Source organism: Natrix helvetica, assembly GCF_964273705.1.
Source record: "Natrix helvetica genome assembly, chromosome: 9".
NCBI lineage: Eukaryota > Metazoa > Chordata > Lepidosauria > Squamata > Natricidae > Natrix > Natrix helvetica.
The window spans coordinates 26170861-26190664 of NC_138560.1; the positions used below are offsets into that span (position 1 = coordinate 26170861).

The 19804-nt window shown below is 48.4% G+C and overlaps 1 protein-coding gene across 1 annotated transcript in view; it reads right to left on the reverse strand.

The window, feature by feature from the left end:
- FNDC5 (fibronectin type III domain containing 5) overlaps window positions 1–19804 on the reverse strand; it is a 42588-nt gene that overhangs the window by 17544 nt on the left and 5240 nt on the right. Inside the window, exon 2 of the mRNA XM_081961615.1 lies at window positions 724–839. Within this exon, the coding sequence (XP_081817741.1) occupies window positions 724–839 (116 nt within the window). The remainder of the gene's footprint in view (window positions 1–723; window positions 840–19804) is intronic.

Consider the following 19804-nt stretch of genomic DNA (forward strand, 5'->3'; position numbering starts at 1 on the left):
TTCCCAGAATTCTCCAGCCAGCCATGGGAATTCTGGGAATTGAAGTCCACACATTTTATTCAAGGTTGAGAAACACTGCCCTAGAAGTTGTAGCTCCAAAATTTGTCCCCAGACCTAGATGATGAGAGGAAGGCTCCGAAACAAACCCTTAGTGCTCTCCTGGGTTGGTCATTTTCTTGCAGACATTTCATTACCAACCAGATAATATATATTACCTAGATGGGTAATGAAACATCTACAAGAAAGCAACCAAGCTTAGAGAGCCCCAAGGATCTCCCAGATCCTTGGGTATATTGCTTTTCAGGCCCAAGAAGAACTGCCTCAACCTAATTATGTTCAATGAGAAATCTGGCTTTTCCTTTTCCTTTGTCTGAAAAATATTATTAAACTTCCAAAGAATAAAATACAAAAAAAGCAAAGAAAGGAAAATTAAAAAGAAAGATGGAAGGGCAAAGGAAAAGCAAAATTTAGGAGTGCAGAGAAAAAGAAAAAAAAATAACTTCCAACTTCCTTTGATACAGATAAAAACCTAAAAATCAATATGGCCCTTTGAACTATCGTGAGCCATAACAAACAGTACTTCCACCATCAGAGATCTGGGATTTCCTGACCCATCCTCTTTTCCCATCGCCTTGTGGGGACTGCTAAAGACAGTTAAGGTGAATTCCAAATTCATCCCAAGAATGAAGAGGAAACTTGGGAGCAGCCCGGCCGGAAGCTTACCTGCTGCGAAATAGCAAAGCCGATGACCACTTCTTCTTCCAAAACATCCCAGGTCACCACAGCTGAGTTGGCCTTCAGGAGCTTCACTGTGACGTTGACCGGAGCGGAGGGGCTGTCTGCAAGGAGGCAGGGTGAGGCTAGGGAACAGGCAGCCCTCGGCTTACATTGAATCACATTAGCAACCATTCCGAGTTACAGTTGCACAGAAAATGTTCCTAGGGCTGCTCCTTCCACCGGCAACCTTTGCAGTGTCCCCACAGCCACCGGAGCAAGATTGGGCACTTGGAAACCCACATGAGTGTCTGACGGCTGCAGAGTCCACGGGGTCACCTGTGATCGCCATTTGCAACCTTCCTAGCTGGCTTCTGACGAGCAAGTCAATGGGGCAGCCAGATCTACTTAGTGACCATGTGATTCACTTAACAACTGCAGTGATATGCTTAACAGCCATGGCAAAATAGGTTTGCAACTATTTTGTCTTGTAAAATGTGATGCAATTCACTTAACAACTGCTTTGTTTAGCAACAGAATATATATAGCTGCTGCTGCTGTTGTATAGGAAGCCAGGATGATCACTCACTAAGATGGTTTAAAGAAAAGCCATTTGCGATTTAGAAGCTAATATCTTTCTTGGTATTTAGAGTAAGCTGGGGCATCCCTGGCTCCAGCTAATCCATAGCTCCTACCACATTGCCTCTCACCTTTGCCAACCAAAAGCTCTTCCTGGTGACTGAATCCCCATTCCATAAGCACAGAACAGGAGCCATCATGCTTGCAAGCAGCCCTGGATAGAAACTAATCAAGGAGAGAAGAGACCTAGAACTAAGTAGACGTTTCCTGCCAGAATAATAAACCAGTGGAAGGGCTTTGCCTTCAGAACCTGTGGGTGCTCCATCGCAGGAGGTTTTCAAGGAGAGATTGGACAGCCATTTGTCTAGAATATTATAAAGTCTCATGCCATATGCAGGGGTTGGACTAGAAGACCTCCACGGTTCCTTCCCATTTTGTTATTCTAGATTCTGTTACCCAAGACAAATGGCCAGATGGCCGGCCACCTTTTGTCCTCTTGCAAAACAATTGGATTTATTTAATTTTTGAATATGAACAATGATTTTTCTAAAGGAGCTCATGCCTTGTTTCAACCACCTCCTTTCTGAGTCCTTAAGGCCACATTCACTCAGCCTCAATGTTGGTTAGTGAAATGTATTTATTTATTTGTAAAATGTATATTGCTGCCTATTCACACATGGCAACACAAGGTGGCTTACAGGACATAAAAGCACAATATAAAAGAATAAAAATAATAGAAAATAAAAATAATAAAAAATAACCCCCACCCCAGCGACAACACATATTCATACCAGCCATTTAAAGGGCTCCATCCCACTTTGGGTTCCCCAGGCCCCCGGGCAGAGCCACATCTTCAAGGCCTTCCAAAAGAATCTAGTCTCTGGAGGGCTGATGTTTCACAGAGAGAGAGAGAGAAGGAGCCATCATGGAGAAGACCCTCCTTCTGGGTCCCACCAGGTGTATCTCCCTCAGGGATGGGACCCACGACATTCCCTGCCTCCCCACTGGGATGGGTCGGGTAGATGTGACCGGCAAGAGACGGTCCCTCCGATCACCTGGTCCCTCGTCCCATGAAGGGCTGACAGCCAGCATCTTGAATTGCACCCGGAAGCAAACAGGCAACCAATGCAGCTCCCGCAGGAGATGCGATACATGCGCACACCAGAGTCTGCACAAAGCCATGCGGCCGCTGAGTTTTGCACCAACTGGAGCTTCCGGATGCTCTTCAAGGGCATGTAGAGCACGTTGCAATAGTCAAGACGGGAAGTGACTAGGGCATGAGTGACTGAGCAGGGGCTGTTGGTCCAGGAAAGGCCGTAATTGGCGCACAACCTGCAGTTGCACAAAGGCCCTCCTGGCCAAGACTGCAACCTGCTCTTTGAGCAGGAGTCGTGAGTCCAGGAGAACCCCCAGATTACGCACAGGGTCTGTTTAGGCTAGTGCCACTCCATCCAAGGTCAAAGGTGGCAATTGTCCATGGGCCAAAGAACCCCAAACCCCAAAGAGCCACTCAGTCTTCAAGGGTTTCGTTTCAACCCGTTGCCTCTAACAATCCAGCCCCTAAGAGCCTCCAGGCACTGCGAGAGGAAGGACACGGCATCGCTTAGCTCACCACAGCTGAGATATACAGCTGAGTTGTATAGCATATTGGAGAAACCTCTGTCCATGTGACAGATGATCTCACCCAACGGCTTCATATACATGTTGAATAGGAGCGAAGACAGTACCGAGCCCTGCAGGACCCCACAAAGCATTGGGCATAGGCTGGATCTCTTGCCTCCTATTAACACCGAGTGACAGTGGCCACAGAGGAAGGAAGTGAACCAGGATAGTACAGAGCCCCGCCCCACTCCCGTCCCCCAAAGCCACTCCAGGATACCATGGTCGATGGTATTGAAAGCTGACGAGAGGTCAAATAGAGCAAGGATGGATGCAATACCCATCCCGCAACCAATGCCGTTTCTGTCCCATATCCAGGCCTGAATCCTGACTGGTAGGGGTCTCGATAATCCGTTTCATCCAGAAACCTCTGGACCTTCCCCAACAAGGGAAGGTTGGAGACAATTATCCAAGAGGCTGGAATCCAGCGATGGTCCTGTAGGGAAGCATTAAACATCACTTGTCGCCCTCCAGGAAGCTTTCAGAAGCCAGGAGGAACATGGGACTAAAACACAGGTGCTTGCATGCATAGTCCCTAGGATCCTGTCCACTTCCTCAGAGATGTCACTGAAGAGCCCCCCCCCCTCTGCTGAACCTCCAGTCTCAAGGCAAAACAAGGGAAAGGAGGAAGGAAGCCTTCATAAACCACACTGCCTTCAGGGCAGCTTCGTCCTAAAAGGGCATCTCCAGTCCCCATTCTCATTTGGGCCAACATTCATCATTGAGCTCAGTCAGAAAACCAGCTGTGAGTCTAAATTTGATTTTTGCCCCTGGCTTGTTCTCTATTGTCTCTGAGAGCCAGATCTGGCCTCATGGATTTAAGTAACAGGAGGAAAGTCAGATTCAAAAAGGATTTGGATGAGGGAATAAAAGACAAATTCATCATGTTTGCAGATGACACCACGCTGGCAGGAATAGCCAACACCCCAAAGGACAGGCTCAAGATGGAGAAGGATCTTGGCAGAGAAGAGCAACAAAAATGATTAAGAGGACGGGGGGGGGGGCTAAAACATATGAAGAACGGTTGTAGGAATTGGCTATGTCTCAGTCTAGTGAAAAGAAGGATGAGGGGTCAAATGAGAGCCTTTCAATATTTGAGGGGTCGACCTATTTACCAACCTATTTTCCAATTTTCCAGAAGGCAGAAGATGAAGCAATGCCTGGAAACTAATCAAAGAGAGAAGCAACCTAGAACTAAGGAGAAATTTCCTGACAGTGAGAACAATCAGCCAGTGGAACATCTTGCCACCAGAAGTTGTGGTGAACATCTTGCCACCATGAAAAATCAGTGGAGATTTTTAAGAAGAGATTGGACACCACTTGTCTGGAATGGCACGGGGTCTCCAGTTTGTACAGGGGTGGAATAGAAGACCTCCAAGGTCCCTTCCAACTCAGTTATTCTGCTCTATGCAAGAAAAATATCATAGTAATGGATATTTATTATAGAGGAGGCAGAGGGGAGAGATTCTGAAAAGTAGTAAAGCCTGTGACTTTTATCATATCTTGCTTGTATGTTAGAAAATGCTTTTTAAGCAGGCGAGCAGCTTGACAGGGGAACCAACTCCCAGAAGAAATGGTGTGCATTCAAACCAGAATGCGCACCAGATGGGCAAAGCAGATGGGCAGACCTGGAGGGCCTTCCCAGGGATCCTTGCCCTGAGTGGGGATCGGCTCTGTGGCTCCAGTGATCCTCTTCAACTACAGCTTTCTCAATTCTGCTTCAGAACTAAAATGATAAAGAAAACTTATCCTGGGTGTCTGGGTATATGATTTGAGGTGACAATCAGCTGACCTAGGATTGTAGCCTTCAGACAGAGACAAATTATCAGGCTCCGAAGGCAGAGTCCGGGGTGATGGCAGTTTGCCCTTGAAAACAGTACTAAGACTTCTGACATTTGCATTAATCCTAAACAGTTCAGATTTTTCCTGTCCTAAAGCTTCAAGCCTTGTAAGTCCTTGACTTACAATCATTCATTTAGCAACCTTTCAGAGCTACAGCAGCACTGAAAAATGTGACTTACAACCAGTCCTCACACTTATGACCATCACAGTATTCCCCATAATCATGTGATCAAATTTTGGGCACTTGGCAACAGATATGTATTTAGGATGGTTGCAGGGTCCTAGGCAGGTTCTGGAGAACCAGTAGTGGGAATTTAGAGTAGTTCAGAGAACCGGCAAATGCCACATCTGGCTGGCCCCAGAGTGGGGATGGGGATGGGGATTTTGCAGTATCCTTCCCCTGCCACGCCCACCCAGCCACAGTCACAGAACCGGTAGTAAAACAAATTGGTCCCAGGGTCAACTGATCCCTGCTTCTGACCTTCCCAGACAGCTTCCAACAAGCCAAGTCAATGGGTGGAGCCAGGTTCACTCAACAATTGCAGTGATTCACTTAACAACCCTGGCAAAAAAGGTTGTAAAATCAGGCATGACTCATTTAACAGCTGCCTTGCTTAGCAATAGAAGCTCTGGACCCAGTTGTGGTTGTAAGCCAAGGATGCCTCTATTTGCAATAGGAGTTCCCCAATTCAGTTCATGCATTTCTAAGCAGGGGCAAAAAGAGCTTTGGAAAGTTATTTGCTCTTGAGAAATCTGATATATATATATATATCTTTATTTTTGTGTAGGAGCCCTTGAGAGAAGGCAGCCAGTCAATCTCTTGGGAGTAGGAATCACATTCTTGGAAATCTTTCCTACAGGGAGAAAAGCCCTTTGTCTACCGATTGGGTGGCCCAGAGGTCACCACTTAACATCTCCCTCCCTCCTTCAGAGCATCCTTTGACTCGGCTCCCGGCTCCCCACCGCCAGGCCTTTAGCGCCGCAAAGGGGGCCGCTGACCGTGGCAGGCCGGGTCCCCCAAGGGGCCATCATCCCAGGCTCCCTTTCCTCCCCCTGGAGCGGGTCCAACTGGGAACCATCCCGGCTGGGCAGTTCTGGGAGTTGAAGGCCGCCCATCCTCAAGCGGCCGAGGTTGAGAGACGCCGGTCGGTTGCAGGGAGTTTCCCGGGCACGGGAAGAGGCCGCCTGGGCCGCCGCTTGCTGCCCCGGGACCTTTGGGGCAGAAGAGAGCGCGTGGGAAGGGGAGCAGCCACACACACAAACACCCCGCGGCCCTTCCAATGACGCCTCCTCGCTGCCTTCCCTCTCCCCTCGCCCTCCGCTCTTTTCTTTGCGCTCGCTCGGTTGGATTCCCCTCGCCTGTTTTCAAATTGCTGGCCGCTTGAAGGCCGGGAAGCGCTTCCAGAGGGCTTGAGCCCCTCCCCCCCCTCTCTCTCTCACACACACCCCGCGCCATTTGGGCCCCGAATCACTGCTGGACGGAGGGGGGAGGGGAAAACGTGGGAGGGGGTTCAAAGGCACCGCCCTCGCCCTCCGCCCAACTGCTGATCCCCCGTGAAGCAGCCTTAACAGGTGGAGCCTGAAGGACTTTTAGGTTTGGGGAGAGGGCACTTCCGAGACAGCCCCTTCCCCAAAAGTAGAGCCCAAGTAGGCAGAGCTCTCTGCCTGAGGGTGTGTGCGTGTGTGTGTGTGTGTGTGTGTGTGTGTGTGTGTGTGTGAGAGAGAGAGAGAGAGAGAGAGAGAGAGAGAGAGAGATTTGTTAGGTCTGTTTTTTTCCTTATGCTTTACATCTCTTACATGGTTCATTTTCTTAGGATCCAAAGGGGGGGGGGAGTCAGCCCTCCTCAGAGTTTGGGTTTGCTAGGTTCAAGGCCAGATGATTGCACACACACCTCACTCTTCCTCAGCTTCCTCCTCTGAGTTGCTCCCCCTGATTTCCCACACCCCCGCCCCTTCCCTCTCCTCCTGATTCCACTAATGACAGGGCCCATTCTTCAGTGGTGTATTAACCATTAAGCAGACAAAGCACCTGCTATGGGCACCGGGCCCAAAGGGGGCACCACAAAGTTGAGAAAGAAAAAAAAAATCAATGAAGATTTGCACAGTATGTGCAAAGCACCAAGATTTGTCAGTGCTTAGGGCACCAGGGGGCCTTAATCCGCCACTGCCACTCTTCCTCGCGTGAGATGCCAGAATGGGAACAGGATCTTTTTTGTGCCTTCTCAAATGCACACCTTGGGGAAGGGCCACTGAAGAGAGAAGCAAGCCAACTCCAAGCAGCCTGAGCAGAATGGAAGACCCTTGTGCTCTTGAAGAGGTTGAGAGAGATGAAACATCATCCTTTATGGAAATGTAGACCATCTACATGGAGCCTATGATCAGGTGGCAGAAAAAGCCATTTTGGTTCACCAAGAGACCTTCCTAGAACGGACACAGTCGGCATAGCAGAAAACTACAATTAACTCAGAGCCTCTTGCTTGCTGAGTGTGGCTACTTGCAACCTTTCCCCAACAGGATTCCAGTTCAGGATTCATAACAGATGACACCAGATCCCTTTCAATAGTCGTCTCTTCAGTGGGGATCCAGACTGTGAACTTGAGCCCCTCATTCCATCCGTGGTATTGAGCTTCTCATCAAATTGTATGTCTTGCCTTAATCAAGGAATCAGGTTGTTCCTCTAAGACAGTGGTTCTCAACCTTCCCCTTCAATACAGTTCCACATGTTGTGGTGACCCCCAACCATAAAATTGGTATCTCGGGTTCCTAAGACCATCGAAAATATGTGTTTTCCGATGGTCTTAGGCGACCCCTGTAAAATGGTCATTCGACCCCCAAAGGGGTCTTGACCCACAGGTTGAGAACCACTGCTCTAAGACATATTGGCAAAACCATTCATTTAGCTGAAATTCAAATGCCTTGATGATGGATGGATGGACAGACCTCAAATTTCATTATTGTTTTGTAAGTATTATCAACTCTTCCCTCCATTCCTTCTGTATTTTGTTCTATAATCTCAAGTCTCTTTTCAATTCTCTCTGTGCTTATTAGTACTTTTTGAATTTCTAGCATAATTATTTGCAATGTTAATTACTTTTCTTCTTCATGTTGCACCATTTTTCCAGGTTGTAAACACTGCCACCAAGACATCCAAGGCTTTTTGCTAGGTTTCAAATAAATTCAATGTAATCTTTCAAATCAAGGCTTTCTCTTTACTCCAAAAGAGCACCTGTGTAAACAAAACGGGCTTTCCCACTGTCCCTTTCAGTAAACAAAGCCAATAGCCTTGTAATATCAGATGTTACCAAGCCTCCAGCCTCTAGATGGCAGTGTTACTTCTTTTTCCCCTGCTTTTACCTCTCTCTTTAAGCTCCGAACTCAAGAAGAGAAAAAAAATGCTTAAAAGTTACGATCCAGCAGAGCCTTGAGAGGAAAGAGATTTTTAATCCACAAATACAAAAAATGGGGAAAAATAGAAGAAGGGGAAAAAAGACCAGTCCAATTTAAAAGTATGAGGCATTTGTAAAAATTCCATCCATAAAAAGAAACAAAATTACAGAGAAAAAGATAACACAATAGTTTTAATCCAGGCTTAATTCGCCGCTTGCTTTCTTCTGCCTTCAATTTTAATTTAACTCTTTTTGGATATTCTCTTCTCTAATAGTAAAATTTTTCTCACCATTTTGACACACACTCTCTCCTGTTCTGCTTCCGTTTCAGGGGTCTGTCCCAACCTTCTGCAGCTTCAATGGCTGCTTCTCTTGTAGCTGGAAAAAAGAGCTTCTCCAGGATCGATCAGGGGCTTTGCCATGCCCCTGAGACCAGCAGGATGTGCCCTTCTCTATCACCATCTCTACAGGATGGTTTAGGTCCCAAAAGGACCATCCAGCAGCAGAGATATTGACAGCGATCCTGGAGCTCCAAGAAACCCATATCAAACCCATGTTATCACGGCATTACGTGACGTATCAGGACTTCCCCCCTATGTTCCCTCTAACTGCGCGGGTGCGCGGACGCGCAGGTGGCAACAAAACACAGCGCAGCAGTTTCCAACTGCCGCACAGGGATCTTTAGCATGATGGACTTTAAGCTGCAGGCGGCTAGGAGGCTTCTATCAGCTGGGCCGGGATATTATAGTGCCTGGATGCACCCAGAGGAAGGCGGGCCTTTGGCCAACAGAAATGTGGCTGCCTAGGGTTATGATTGGGCTCCCTCCGCCGGGGCGTGGCTGATTGACAGGGAGGCCATTCCCTCCTGGATCAAAGTTATTGAGGGGGGGGGGAGCAGCGGCAACAGCAAACTCTCCGCGGGACGTGCGGAGCATGCTTCCGTCTCAGTTTGTCAGCGAAGTCCCCATGGCTGGGCTCCCCGCTGTTGGCTCCACTTCTGAGATGCGGGTGTGTGGGAGGCGCTCGCCACGCAAGCAAATGGAAGCCCACACCAGGTGGGCACATGTTTGAATCCAGCCTCTGCGTTCGGAGCATTGGGGCTCGAGGTTTTTTTCGCAGGAAGGGGGAGTCGAGCTGGAGCTCTGCGGATTTTATTTGATTTTATTGCTCGAAAAGAAAAAGAAAACAGAGGCTTCTTGGTCCGCTTAGACCAGAAACTCAAACCCCACCCCCTCATCCACGATCTAATTTTGGAGGGGGAGCCGGACCTCGCCGGAATAACCGAGACCTGGTTGGGCCACGAGGGAGGTCTACCCCTTGTGGAAATGTGCCCACCAGGTTACCGAGCATTTCACCAGCCTCGGGCCCAGGGAAGGGGCGGTGGGGTAGCTGTGATTATCCGGGAAGACTTAGAGCCGAGAGAGTTCACTGTGCCGCAGACATCCGGGTGTGAGTCCCTCGTCGTGAGATGGGGCCCAGGGAGGCAGTTGGGCCTGCTGATAGTATACCTGGCTCCTCGCTATACGTCAGCGGCCCTGCCCGAACTCCTGGAGCTGATCTCATCGGTGGCGGTTGAGACCCCCAAACTTTTGGTGATGGGGGATTTTAACCTGCCGTCGATGGGAGAAGCGTCTGAGGGGGTGCGGGAGTTCATGGCTTCCATGACAGCCATGGACCTGACCCAGTTAATTCAGGGCCCTACTCACGAGGGAGGCCACACCCTGGACCTTGTTTTTGTCTCTGGCCAGTGGACGAGTGATCTGGGAATAGGGGTCCTAGACATTATTCCCCTGTCATGGTCGGATCACTCACTTCTCCGGCTGGACTTCCCTGGTGCTACCCCCCGCCGCGAGGAGGCGGAACTGGAAGGTATTAGATGGTTCCGCCCCAAGCGCCTGATGGAACCAGATAGGTTCCAGACGGAACTTGGGCCACCTCCTGTGGACCTGACCCGCCCCCGGGTGGAGGACCTGGTAGACGCATGGAATAGTGCTACTACCGGGGCCCTAGACCGGGTGGCGCCTTTGCGGCCTCTCCTGCGGCGACGAACCACCCTGGCACCTTGGTTTACCGAGGAGCTAAGGGTGATGAAACGCCACAAGAGACGCCTAGAGAGTCGTTGGAGATCCTCCCGTTCCGAATTTGACCGAGCACAGGTACGAGCATATTTGAAGACGTACCTTGTGGCATTAAGAGCGGCCAAACGTCAACATTGTGCCGCTCTTATTGCGTCTGCAGATAACCGCCCTGCTGCCCTGTTTCGGGTGACTCGTTCCCTCTTGTCTGAGAGACCACGGGAAGCCCCACTTCAGGGCAGAGCAGAGGAGTTTGGGAAATATCTACAGGACAAAGTCGCTCAAATCCGGACGGGATGGGCCCCTTTCAGTGGTCCAGTAGAGACGCCCGTGGCGAGTCTTGAGGGACCGCTTTGGGAGGAGTTTGACTCGGTTGCCATCGAGGATTTGGACAGGTTGCGTGGACGTCTGCGACCCACCACATGTTTATTGGACCCGTGTCCCTCCTGGCTTGTACTGGCATCCTGGGAGGTTACGCGCGACTGGCTCCTGGGCCTGGTGAACGCCTCGTTGGGTGAGGGGTCTCTACCGGCCGCCTTGAAAGAGGCGGTGGTGAGGCCCTTGCTCAAGAAGCCTTCCCTGGACCCAATGGACCTAGTCAATTATCGTCCAGTCTCCAACCTTCCTTTTTTAGCGAAGGTTGTAGAGAGTGTGGTGGTACAGCAGTTCCCTCGTCACCTGGAGGAAAATGATTATCTAGACCCGTGCCAGTCCGGCTTCCGACCCGGGCACAGCACGGAGACGGCCTTGGTCGCATTGGTGGATGATCTCTGGAGGGCCAGAGATAGGGGTTGTTCCTCTATCCTGGTCCTATTAGATCTCTCGGCGGCGTTCGATACCATCGACCATGGTATCCTGTTGCACCGGCTAGAGGGGTTGGGAGTCAGGGGCACCGTTTTACGGTGGTTTGGCTCCTACCTCTCTGATCGGACGCAACGTGTGTTGGCAGGGGAGCAGAGTTCGACCCGGAGGTCACTCACATGTGGAGTGCCACAGGGATCGGTGCTCTCGCCTCTCCTGTTCAACACATATATGAAACCGCTGGGCGAGATCATCCGTGGTTTTGGGGTGGGATATCATCTGTATGCTGATGATACTCAGCTATACATTTCCACCCCGAACCACCCCAATGAGGCCGTCGAAATGATGTCCCGGTGTCTGGAGGCCGTACGGGTCTGGATGGATGGCAACCGACTAAAACTCAACCCTTCCAAGACGGAGTGGCTGTGGCTTCCGGCCTCCCGGTTCAATGAGGTGCTTCCATCTCTGGCCATTGGGGGCGTCCAACTAGCCCCCATGGAACAGGTGCGCAATTTGGGCGTCCTCCTAGATGCCCGGCTGTCCATGGATGACCATGTGACAGCTGTGGCGAGGGGGGCGTTCCATCAGGTTCGCCTGATGCGCCAATTGCGCCCCTTATTGGACCGGGATGCCCTACGCACAGTCACCCATGCGCTAGTGACGTCTCGCCTGGATTACTGCAATGCTCTCTACATGGGGCTTCCCTTGAGATGCACTCGGAGACTACAGTTGGTCCAGAATGCGGCCGCGCGGGTGATTATGGGGAGGACTAGATACTCCCCTGTAACACCTCTCCTGCGCGAGCTGCACTGGCTTCCTGTGGTCTACCGAGTGCGTTTCAAGGTTTTGATTATGATCTTTAAAGCGCTTCATGGCACAGGACCTAGTTACATGCAGGATCGCATCCTGCCCCACACATCCCTACGACCAATTCGCTCACACAGAGAGGGACTTCTCCGGGTGCCGTCCGCCAAACAGTGCCGGGGGGCGACACCCAGGAGCAGAGCCTTCTCTGTGATGGGCCCAGCCCTGTGGAATGACCTCCCCCGTGACATCAGGATTACTTCCGATCTCCGCTCCTTCCGTGTTCAGCTGAAGACCCACCTCTTTCAATTATCTGGCCTGGCTCAATCGTAATTTTTCTTATTCCTCCTAACTGTTTTTAAATTGTATTTTAAACGTTAAATTTTAATTGTATATTGGGTTCTTACAATTGGGGTATTTTAATGTTGGTTTTTTAACTATCTATATGGTGTAAATTGTTACCTCCTCCGAGTCCGTGTCCGTGTATGCGTATGTATGTTTTGTATGTATGCCTATGTGTTTCTGTATATTCTCTATGTTTTATATGCCCCATTGTACGCCGCCCCGAGTCCTACTTGGAAAGGGAGCGGCTAATAAATTCAAACTTATTATTATTATTATAAAATCCGGAAAATTAACCTTGTTTAGGAAAGTTTTGCGCTGATGGAAAAATAATGTTTTCCAGTGAAAGTTTTTCCTACTTTTCCTTGTTTGCTTTTTTGGCCTCTATTCCTTCTCCTCTTTTCTTTCTTCCTTTTTTCTTCCTTTTTTCTTTCTTTCCTTCCTTCCTTCTTCCTTCCTTCCTTTCTTCTTTCTTTCTCTCTCTTTCTTTTTTCTGCCTCTTTTTCTTATCCTCCCTCCCTCCTCTCACCTTTCTTTTTCTCTTTCTCCTCTTTCCTTTTTTGTCTCTGTCTCTGTGTGTGTGTGTGTGTGTGTTTGTGTGTGTGTGTGTGTGTGTGTGTGTCCCTTCCTTCCTTCCTCCCCCTCCCTCCTCTCCCCTCTTTGTTTGTTTCTTTATGTGCCCCAATTGCTAATCTACATCAATTGGTAATTTATTCATAACTCGCTAATATCACTGCAGACTATTGGATAGTAAGGGGGAAAGCATAAAGCATATAAAGTAATTCATAGTATGGAAAATGTGGATAGAGGGAAGTTTTGATCCTTTTCCCATAGTCATCCATTGAACTTGAATACAAGTAGTCCTCAACTTACAACAGTTCACTTAATGACTAAAGTCACATCAGCACTGAAAAAAGTGACTTATGGCTGTTCTTCACACTTATGACCATTGCAGCATCCCCATGGCCACATGATCAAAATTTGGCTCTTTGGCAACTGCCTCATATTTTTGATGGTTGCAGTGTTCTGGGGTCACCTTTTGCAACCTTCTGCCAAGCAAAGTCAGTAGGAAAGTCAGATTGATTTAACAACCAGGTTACTGATTTAACCGCAGTGATTCACTTAACTGTATGTAGCAAGAAAGGTTGTAAAATGGGGCAAAACTCACTTAACAAATGTCTCACTTAGCAATAGAAACTTTGGGCTCAATTAGGGTCGTAGATTGAGGACTACCTGTATAGGGAGATTTCTTTACTTAATGTATATTTACATGGTAGAATTGAGTTTCAAATAACACTGATTTCGTTGTCGGGTGACATCTATGAAAAAAATTCAGATGCTCACGCATGAAAATGTGCTGCTCAAACACTATACTTTTCCGCTCACACTGAAAAAAAAATTAGAGGGAACATTGCTTCCCCCCCTTTGCTAAACTGGGCATGAGCGTGGTCAGTGCGTGACACATCTGGCCCATGGGCTGCGAGTTTGACAGCCCTGACGTAGATGTAAACTAATTGCAAAGGATCTGAAATACCTGTTCAGGAAGAGATCTTCCTCTCTAGGTTCATTTACACAGAAGCTCTACAAAACCCATGTCATGTTGCAAGTACTGAAAACTGGTCTCATGTTATCCCTTCCCACCACAAAGTTATTTGTTACATTGGTTCTCCTTTGCCCAGTCCAGCTTCATAGCACTCAGAGATGTCATATTTGGACATTTAAAGCACAAACTACCCCAGAAAATGCTTCTCCTTCTGGCCAGGAATATTCATAAAATGTCACCAAGTATTGGGTCCAACTATTGTGATTGCATGCACAAAGGCTGTGTCTCTGATGCCATCCTTCAACCTATTCATGATCTAACCAACCATTGGTCGCCCATTCAAAATATTCTGCCTGAAATGGTTGCAAAACCCACAAGAGGAAATCTCCGCTATGGATCTTTCTGAGAAAGGAAAGGAGCAAAGCCTGAACTAACCAAGGAAGAGAGCAAGAAATGTATTTGCAAGAGACAAGACCCAAGCATGAAAGATATGAGAATTTTCCCCTGGCCCACACACAATTGCGTAAGAGCTGGAAGCAGTTCCCAAAGAAAACCCCTGTGATGGGATCTTACTTGCCTTCTGCCATGGAGCCCAGGAATGTAAGCAGAAAACGAATCAGATGACAGAAAATCACTACAAGATTATGCATATTTTACTTATTTATTTACATCTTGTCTTTATTGTTTTAGCTCAAAGGGCCAGATACTTCATCCCCCTTCCTCCTATTTTTCCTGCAACAGTCCTGTGGGGTGGGGTGGGCTGAGAGAAAATGACTGGCCCAAAGTCACCCAGTCAGCTTTAAGGCAGAACTAGAACTCACCGCTATTTGTGATTGGCTCAAAGTCACCAACCACTTTTCATGCCTAAGGTGGGAGTAGAACTCATTGTCTCCTGGTGATTGGCCCAGAGTTGCCCAGCTGGCTTTTATGCCTTAATGATTAATAAAATAGTAACAATAACAATATAACAGGGTTGGGTTAGGGTTGGAGTTGGTGGTCCTCTGGTCCAGCCCCCAGCCCAAGCAGAAGACCCCATACCATTCCAGACAAATGGTGTCCAGTCTCTTCTTAAAAATTACCAGTGATGGAGCACCCACAGTGCTTCTGGAGAGAAGCATTCCACTTGTTTATTGTTCTCCCTATTGGGAAATTCCTCCTTAGCTCTAGGTTGCTTCTCTCCTTGATGAGTTTCCATCCATTGTTTCTTGTCTTGTCATTTGGTGCTTTGGAAAGTAGGTGGCAGCCCCTCAAATATTGGAACATTGCTATCTTGTTACCCCTAGTCCTTCTTTTTAAAAAGCTACACATACCTAGTTTGCTTCACTATTTGTCGTATCATTTAGACTCTTTATCATCCTTGTTTCTCTTCTCTGGACACTTTCCAGGGTCTCAACATCTTTTTGGTATCAAGGTGACCAGAATTGGATACCATATTCCCAGCGTGGGCTTCTCAGCATGCTGTAAAGTGGTACTACACTTCTCATTGCCTTGATGCTCTCCCTTGGTTGATTCAGCCTAGGGCTACATTGGCTTTGTTTGGCAACTGCAGCTCATTGGTGGCTCATATTTAAGTGATTGCCCACTCTCACAGGGATCTGCTGCTCACTGCCTCTAAGTATCACCTATTCTGTACCTGTGCATTTGGTGTTTCTTGCCCAAGTGCAAATACCAATAGCACTTAAGACTTATATACTGCTTCACGGTACTTTACAGCCCCCTCTAAGTGGTTTACAGAGACAGCCAACAATCTGGGTCCTCATTTTACTGACCTCGAAAGATGGAAGGCTGAGTCAACCTTGAGCTGGTCAGGATTGAATTGCTGGCTGTGAGCAGAGTCAGGATGCAATGCTGCACCACAGCTCCTCCAAGCCCTACTCTTCTTGCCACTGAATTGCATTTTATTGGATGGAGGCCGTGTTCAGAGCTGTCAAGATCCTTCTGCATCTTACGTCTGTCTTCTGGAGTATTGATTATTCCCTCCAACTTTGTGTCATCTGCAAATTTGATGAGTTCCCTTTCTATCCAAATTTTTAATAACAGTTTAATAGTGTTGGGATTATTTCATTTTTTTAAACAGTCTAATAATTTAGGAGAAACTTTCTGCTGTTGCCCCTTCCTTGGTCAAGCCCTTCACCCCAGCCCTTGAATGGCCCTTTTGTGGCTCAGCTGCGAGAGTCAACAAGCCAGAATTAAGGTCGCTCTCATAACATCCAACGTCAGTAAAGACTCCAACTCTCCAGATAGAGAAGGCTCCTCTCCTGAGCCTCTTCGTAAATGTGGCGTGTCTTTGGCCACAATTTCAGCTGAATGTTAAGCGAAATGCCTCCCAGTGGGACCAAAGCAGAGAGAAAGGGCTCTGAGAATTTGAAAGTAGCTGTAGCCCAAGGCAATTGCACTTCCTCCTCCTCTTCACTCTCTCCTTTTATTAACCTTTGAGTAATGCGCTCCATTCCACCAGAGCTCTATAGTGGCTCAGGGAACAGGGCCAGGACTGGTCACCGAAGCCTTGGGGCTGGTATTATTGCAAAACTCACTCGTATTTCCAAACTCTAAAAATGTCTAAAAGATGATGTGGGCAATTGCCTTGAGCAGGTGGCAATAGAAATGAGAGGCAGTGGGTGGCGGAGAGAGTTGCTAATGGAGCCCCTGCAAGGGCAGTGATTGCCCACCCGCATCGATTGCCTGAGGAGGAACTGCCCAATTAACCCCCCCTCCTCTCCTGCTTCCTCCTTCTCTCTACCAAAGGAGGTTCTTCTTTCTCTCCTTTGCTTTCATTTTCCAAGCAGGCAAATAAAGCGACCTAATTAGCTGGCTGCCTTTTGCCAAAAGGTGCCCAGAGAAAGGGAGGGGGGAGAGCTTCTCGTTCCCTGCTTCTGCTTCTCACTCCCTATTGTTGAAACCATCAAAGCAGGAAAGTGTATCCTTGTGCCAGAGGCCAGCTTCTACAACCTCCTGGGGTCTACAGATGTGTTGCCCTGCAGTTCCATAGGTTTTGCTCCAATTTAAGGGAGCTGAGGTCCATCGGACAGGGAGAACACTAAATTGGGGAAGGGAGGGAGGGAGGGAGGGAGGAAGGAAGGAAAAGTGGTTAACAGGAACTCTACAAGCTTCAGATACTGCTATACTGCATGCCCAAAGCGAGCAATGTATCCCAGGAGAGAGTATGAGAACAGTGGTCTACCCTAAACTTGCTTTCTCTACAGAATGGTTTCTGGAGTGGAGCCAAGAAGGGTGTCAAGATTCCATCATGATTAAAAAACAAATCCTTTCCCTTGTTCAGCAGGTGAGTGATGTAGTCCTTATATGCTTTTTATTACTTATTGTTGTCAGGAGCAGCTGCGGTGATAGGAAACGCTTTCCTTCAACTAACTTGACTTTGGCTCCCTTTCTACCTTGCTTGGTCCCAGAAGGTCCAGGGAGATGCATAGAGAGGGATGCAGTCAGGAGGAGGTAGGACAGTATATTAAGATTTCAGACTGTTGCACATTTTGCTGGGGAGCCCAGGAGACAAAAGTCCCTCCCCCGGGTCTTTAAGATCTCCTGCATGGAGGTTCCAAATTGATTTATATTCGGGACATGGCAGCTAAAATTTGTGGGATTGAATGTGAGATGGAAAGTGTCCAAAGTGCTTTTGCTTAGGAGGAGAGTGTAGTACGTGGGCTCCTCTCCAGGTGAGGAAGTGTGAGCGTCTGAATGCTAAGTTGTAGGTACAAAGTAGGAATTTTGTTTGTGTATTTGACAATCTGCTGTCTGTTTGAGTGGCTGCCTGAGATCTGGGCCTGACCTCAGGACTGATCTTGATTCCCCTTACTTTGGGGTGCTGTTGGGAAACTGCCAGCTAAGCTAGAAGGAGGGGTCAAGAGAGGGCCTGGCTTAGAGTCCTTGCACAGTTACAAGCGGCACAAGCTTGACCTTTCCTTCCGGCCTAGCTGGCACTTTTCCAACTGAGTGACTTCAGTTCCCATGCCCTGCTCGCCATGTGTGGGATAGCCGTGAAAGAATGGTCTCCGTGGTGACAACATACAAATGTTCGTAGGTTAGAGCTCATCTATACTTCAGATCAGTTTTGGGGTGATCTGGGTAAGGGAGGCATCTCTTGTAGCCCATTACCATTGGTCAGTACATTTTCTAGTCCAGGATGAGATGAAGAGCCATCAAGGATCTCTACAAATGGCTCACCCAGGATATATGGATTCTCTGGATCCTTCTCGGGAGGGGGGGGCATTGAGTCCTCTTGATTGCCTGCTTAATCCTGGCAACAGGAGGTAATTTTGGTTTTGGGTGCTTGTTCCTGGGTAGTGCCTGTCTCTTCACCAATCCAAGGCAGCTCCTTGAGATCCAGAAGCAACATCTGGAGTGGAAGATGTAAAGTGACCCTGACCTGAACTCTGAGACGAGAGTGGCAGCAAGAGATGCCAAGCACTCGGAGTTCCCCTCCCTTCCTGCATCATCTGACAGCTTTGTTTAGAGCAGCCAAACTCCCTTTGGGGGGGAAATGAGAAGGCTTCACCCCATGGAGTGGCAGGGAAACCACTGAAGATGAGTTCATAAGAAAACTCAAGAGCCTGGAATATTCATGAAGAATGTTAGGAAGCCGTAACCAAAAGCAGGTTCACAACTGCAGTGATTCAAGAAGTAGCCCAATTTACACCAAAGTCTCTTGCGTTTCCTTTTCCTTCTCACACCAAATAATGGATCACACTCTTTGGAGAAGGCTGGCCAGCTTCCATTTGCATTTTGTTGTTTGCAATTATCAGATTAATTTTTGGTTTGTTTTACTGAGGGTGGGAGAACTGAGTCCTGGCTGCTGTGCCTGGCTGCTGTGAACGTTTGGCATAAAATCTTGCCAACAGATTCACCAAAGACTTGATTCCTTACAGAAGGGTCTAATGTGGCTATTGGGGTTATATCTTGCTGTATTAGCTGAGACTCTGTAGACCCTAATCAAACGGGCAGGAGTTCTTCAGCAGAGTCAGCCTTCTGGGAAGATCTGTGCTCCTCCTGCTTTCTATGTGGGGCAGGGATTGGCTGGGTCTGGAAGGGGTTAATGCCTTGTTCCAGGAGGCGATGCCTACGGTCTTGAAAGAGGCTATCGCGCCTCCCTTCCTCAAGAGGCCTTCCAACCTTCCCCTCTTTTCATGAAGGCCACTGAGAGAACTGAGGGGAGCTTGCCCTAAAGAAGTAACTTATCTGGACCTTATCTGCGCGTATCTCAGTTCAGGCCTGGAGAAGGAAGGGTCAGGTGAACATGTGACCTTTCTTGGGACCTGACATTCATTTTACCATTTCTTTGGAAAGCCGAGGGTACAGTTGAAGCTTCCTGGGGGAGCAACAAAAAAGGAAAAATGGCAGCCATTATCAGGTAATTGAGACCCCATCACTTTTGTACCTGTAAGTACAAAATAAGGAGAAATTTCTTGAACAGTTACAACAATTAATCAGCTTGCCTCCAAATGCTGTGGATGCTCCATCACTGGGAGGTTTTGAAGAAGGGACTGGACAACCATCCACTTGAAATGATATAAGGTTTTCTGCATGAGCAACGGGTTGGACTAGAAGACCTCCAAGGTCCCTTCCAACTCTCTGATTCTGTTATTCTCATGTATGTGAGAACAGGGAAGGTAGGTTGGCAAACAATATTTCAAACTCGCCGTCTCAGCCCATTTGTTTAATTGCCATCCTGCGGGAGGTGACCCTGCCCTGTTTTTGCCTCTTCTCCACTACAGAATGGGGTGGGAAGGGAAACTCCTGTCAGAGGAAGAAGGGGGTGACTAGCTGTCCCTGAGCCTCCCTACTTTCACTCCTTGACAGGTGACCCCTTTGCAGCTTTTGGCCTTTTCCAAGTGGAAGCTATTTCCTCCCCCCCCCCCACAAGAGCATTTGGAACAGCCTTACCAAGCAGTGAAGGAAGGCAGGACCTGGCCCAGGGCTGAGGGTGGCTTTTGGAAGGGCCTATGCAGGTGAAGGCTTCACAGAGGGGATGCCTGCTGGGCCTTGTGCTTTGGCTGCTGAACTCTCTTGAATGGCCTGAATCCACAAGGCTCAAGATCCTCCCTCAA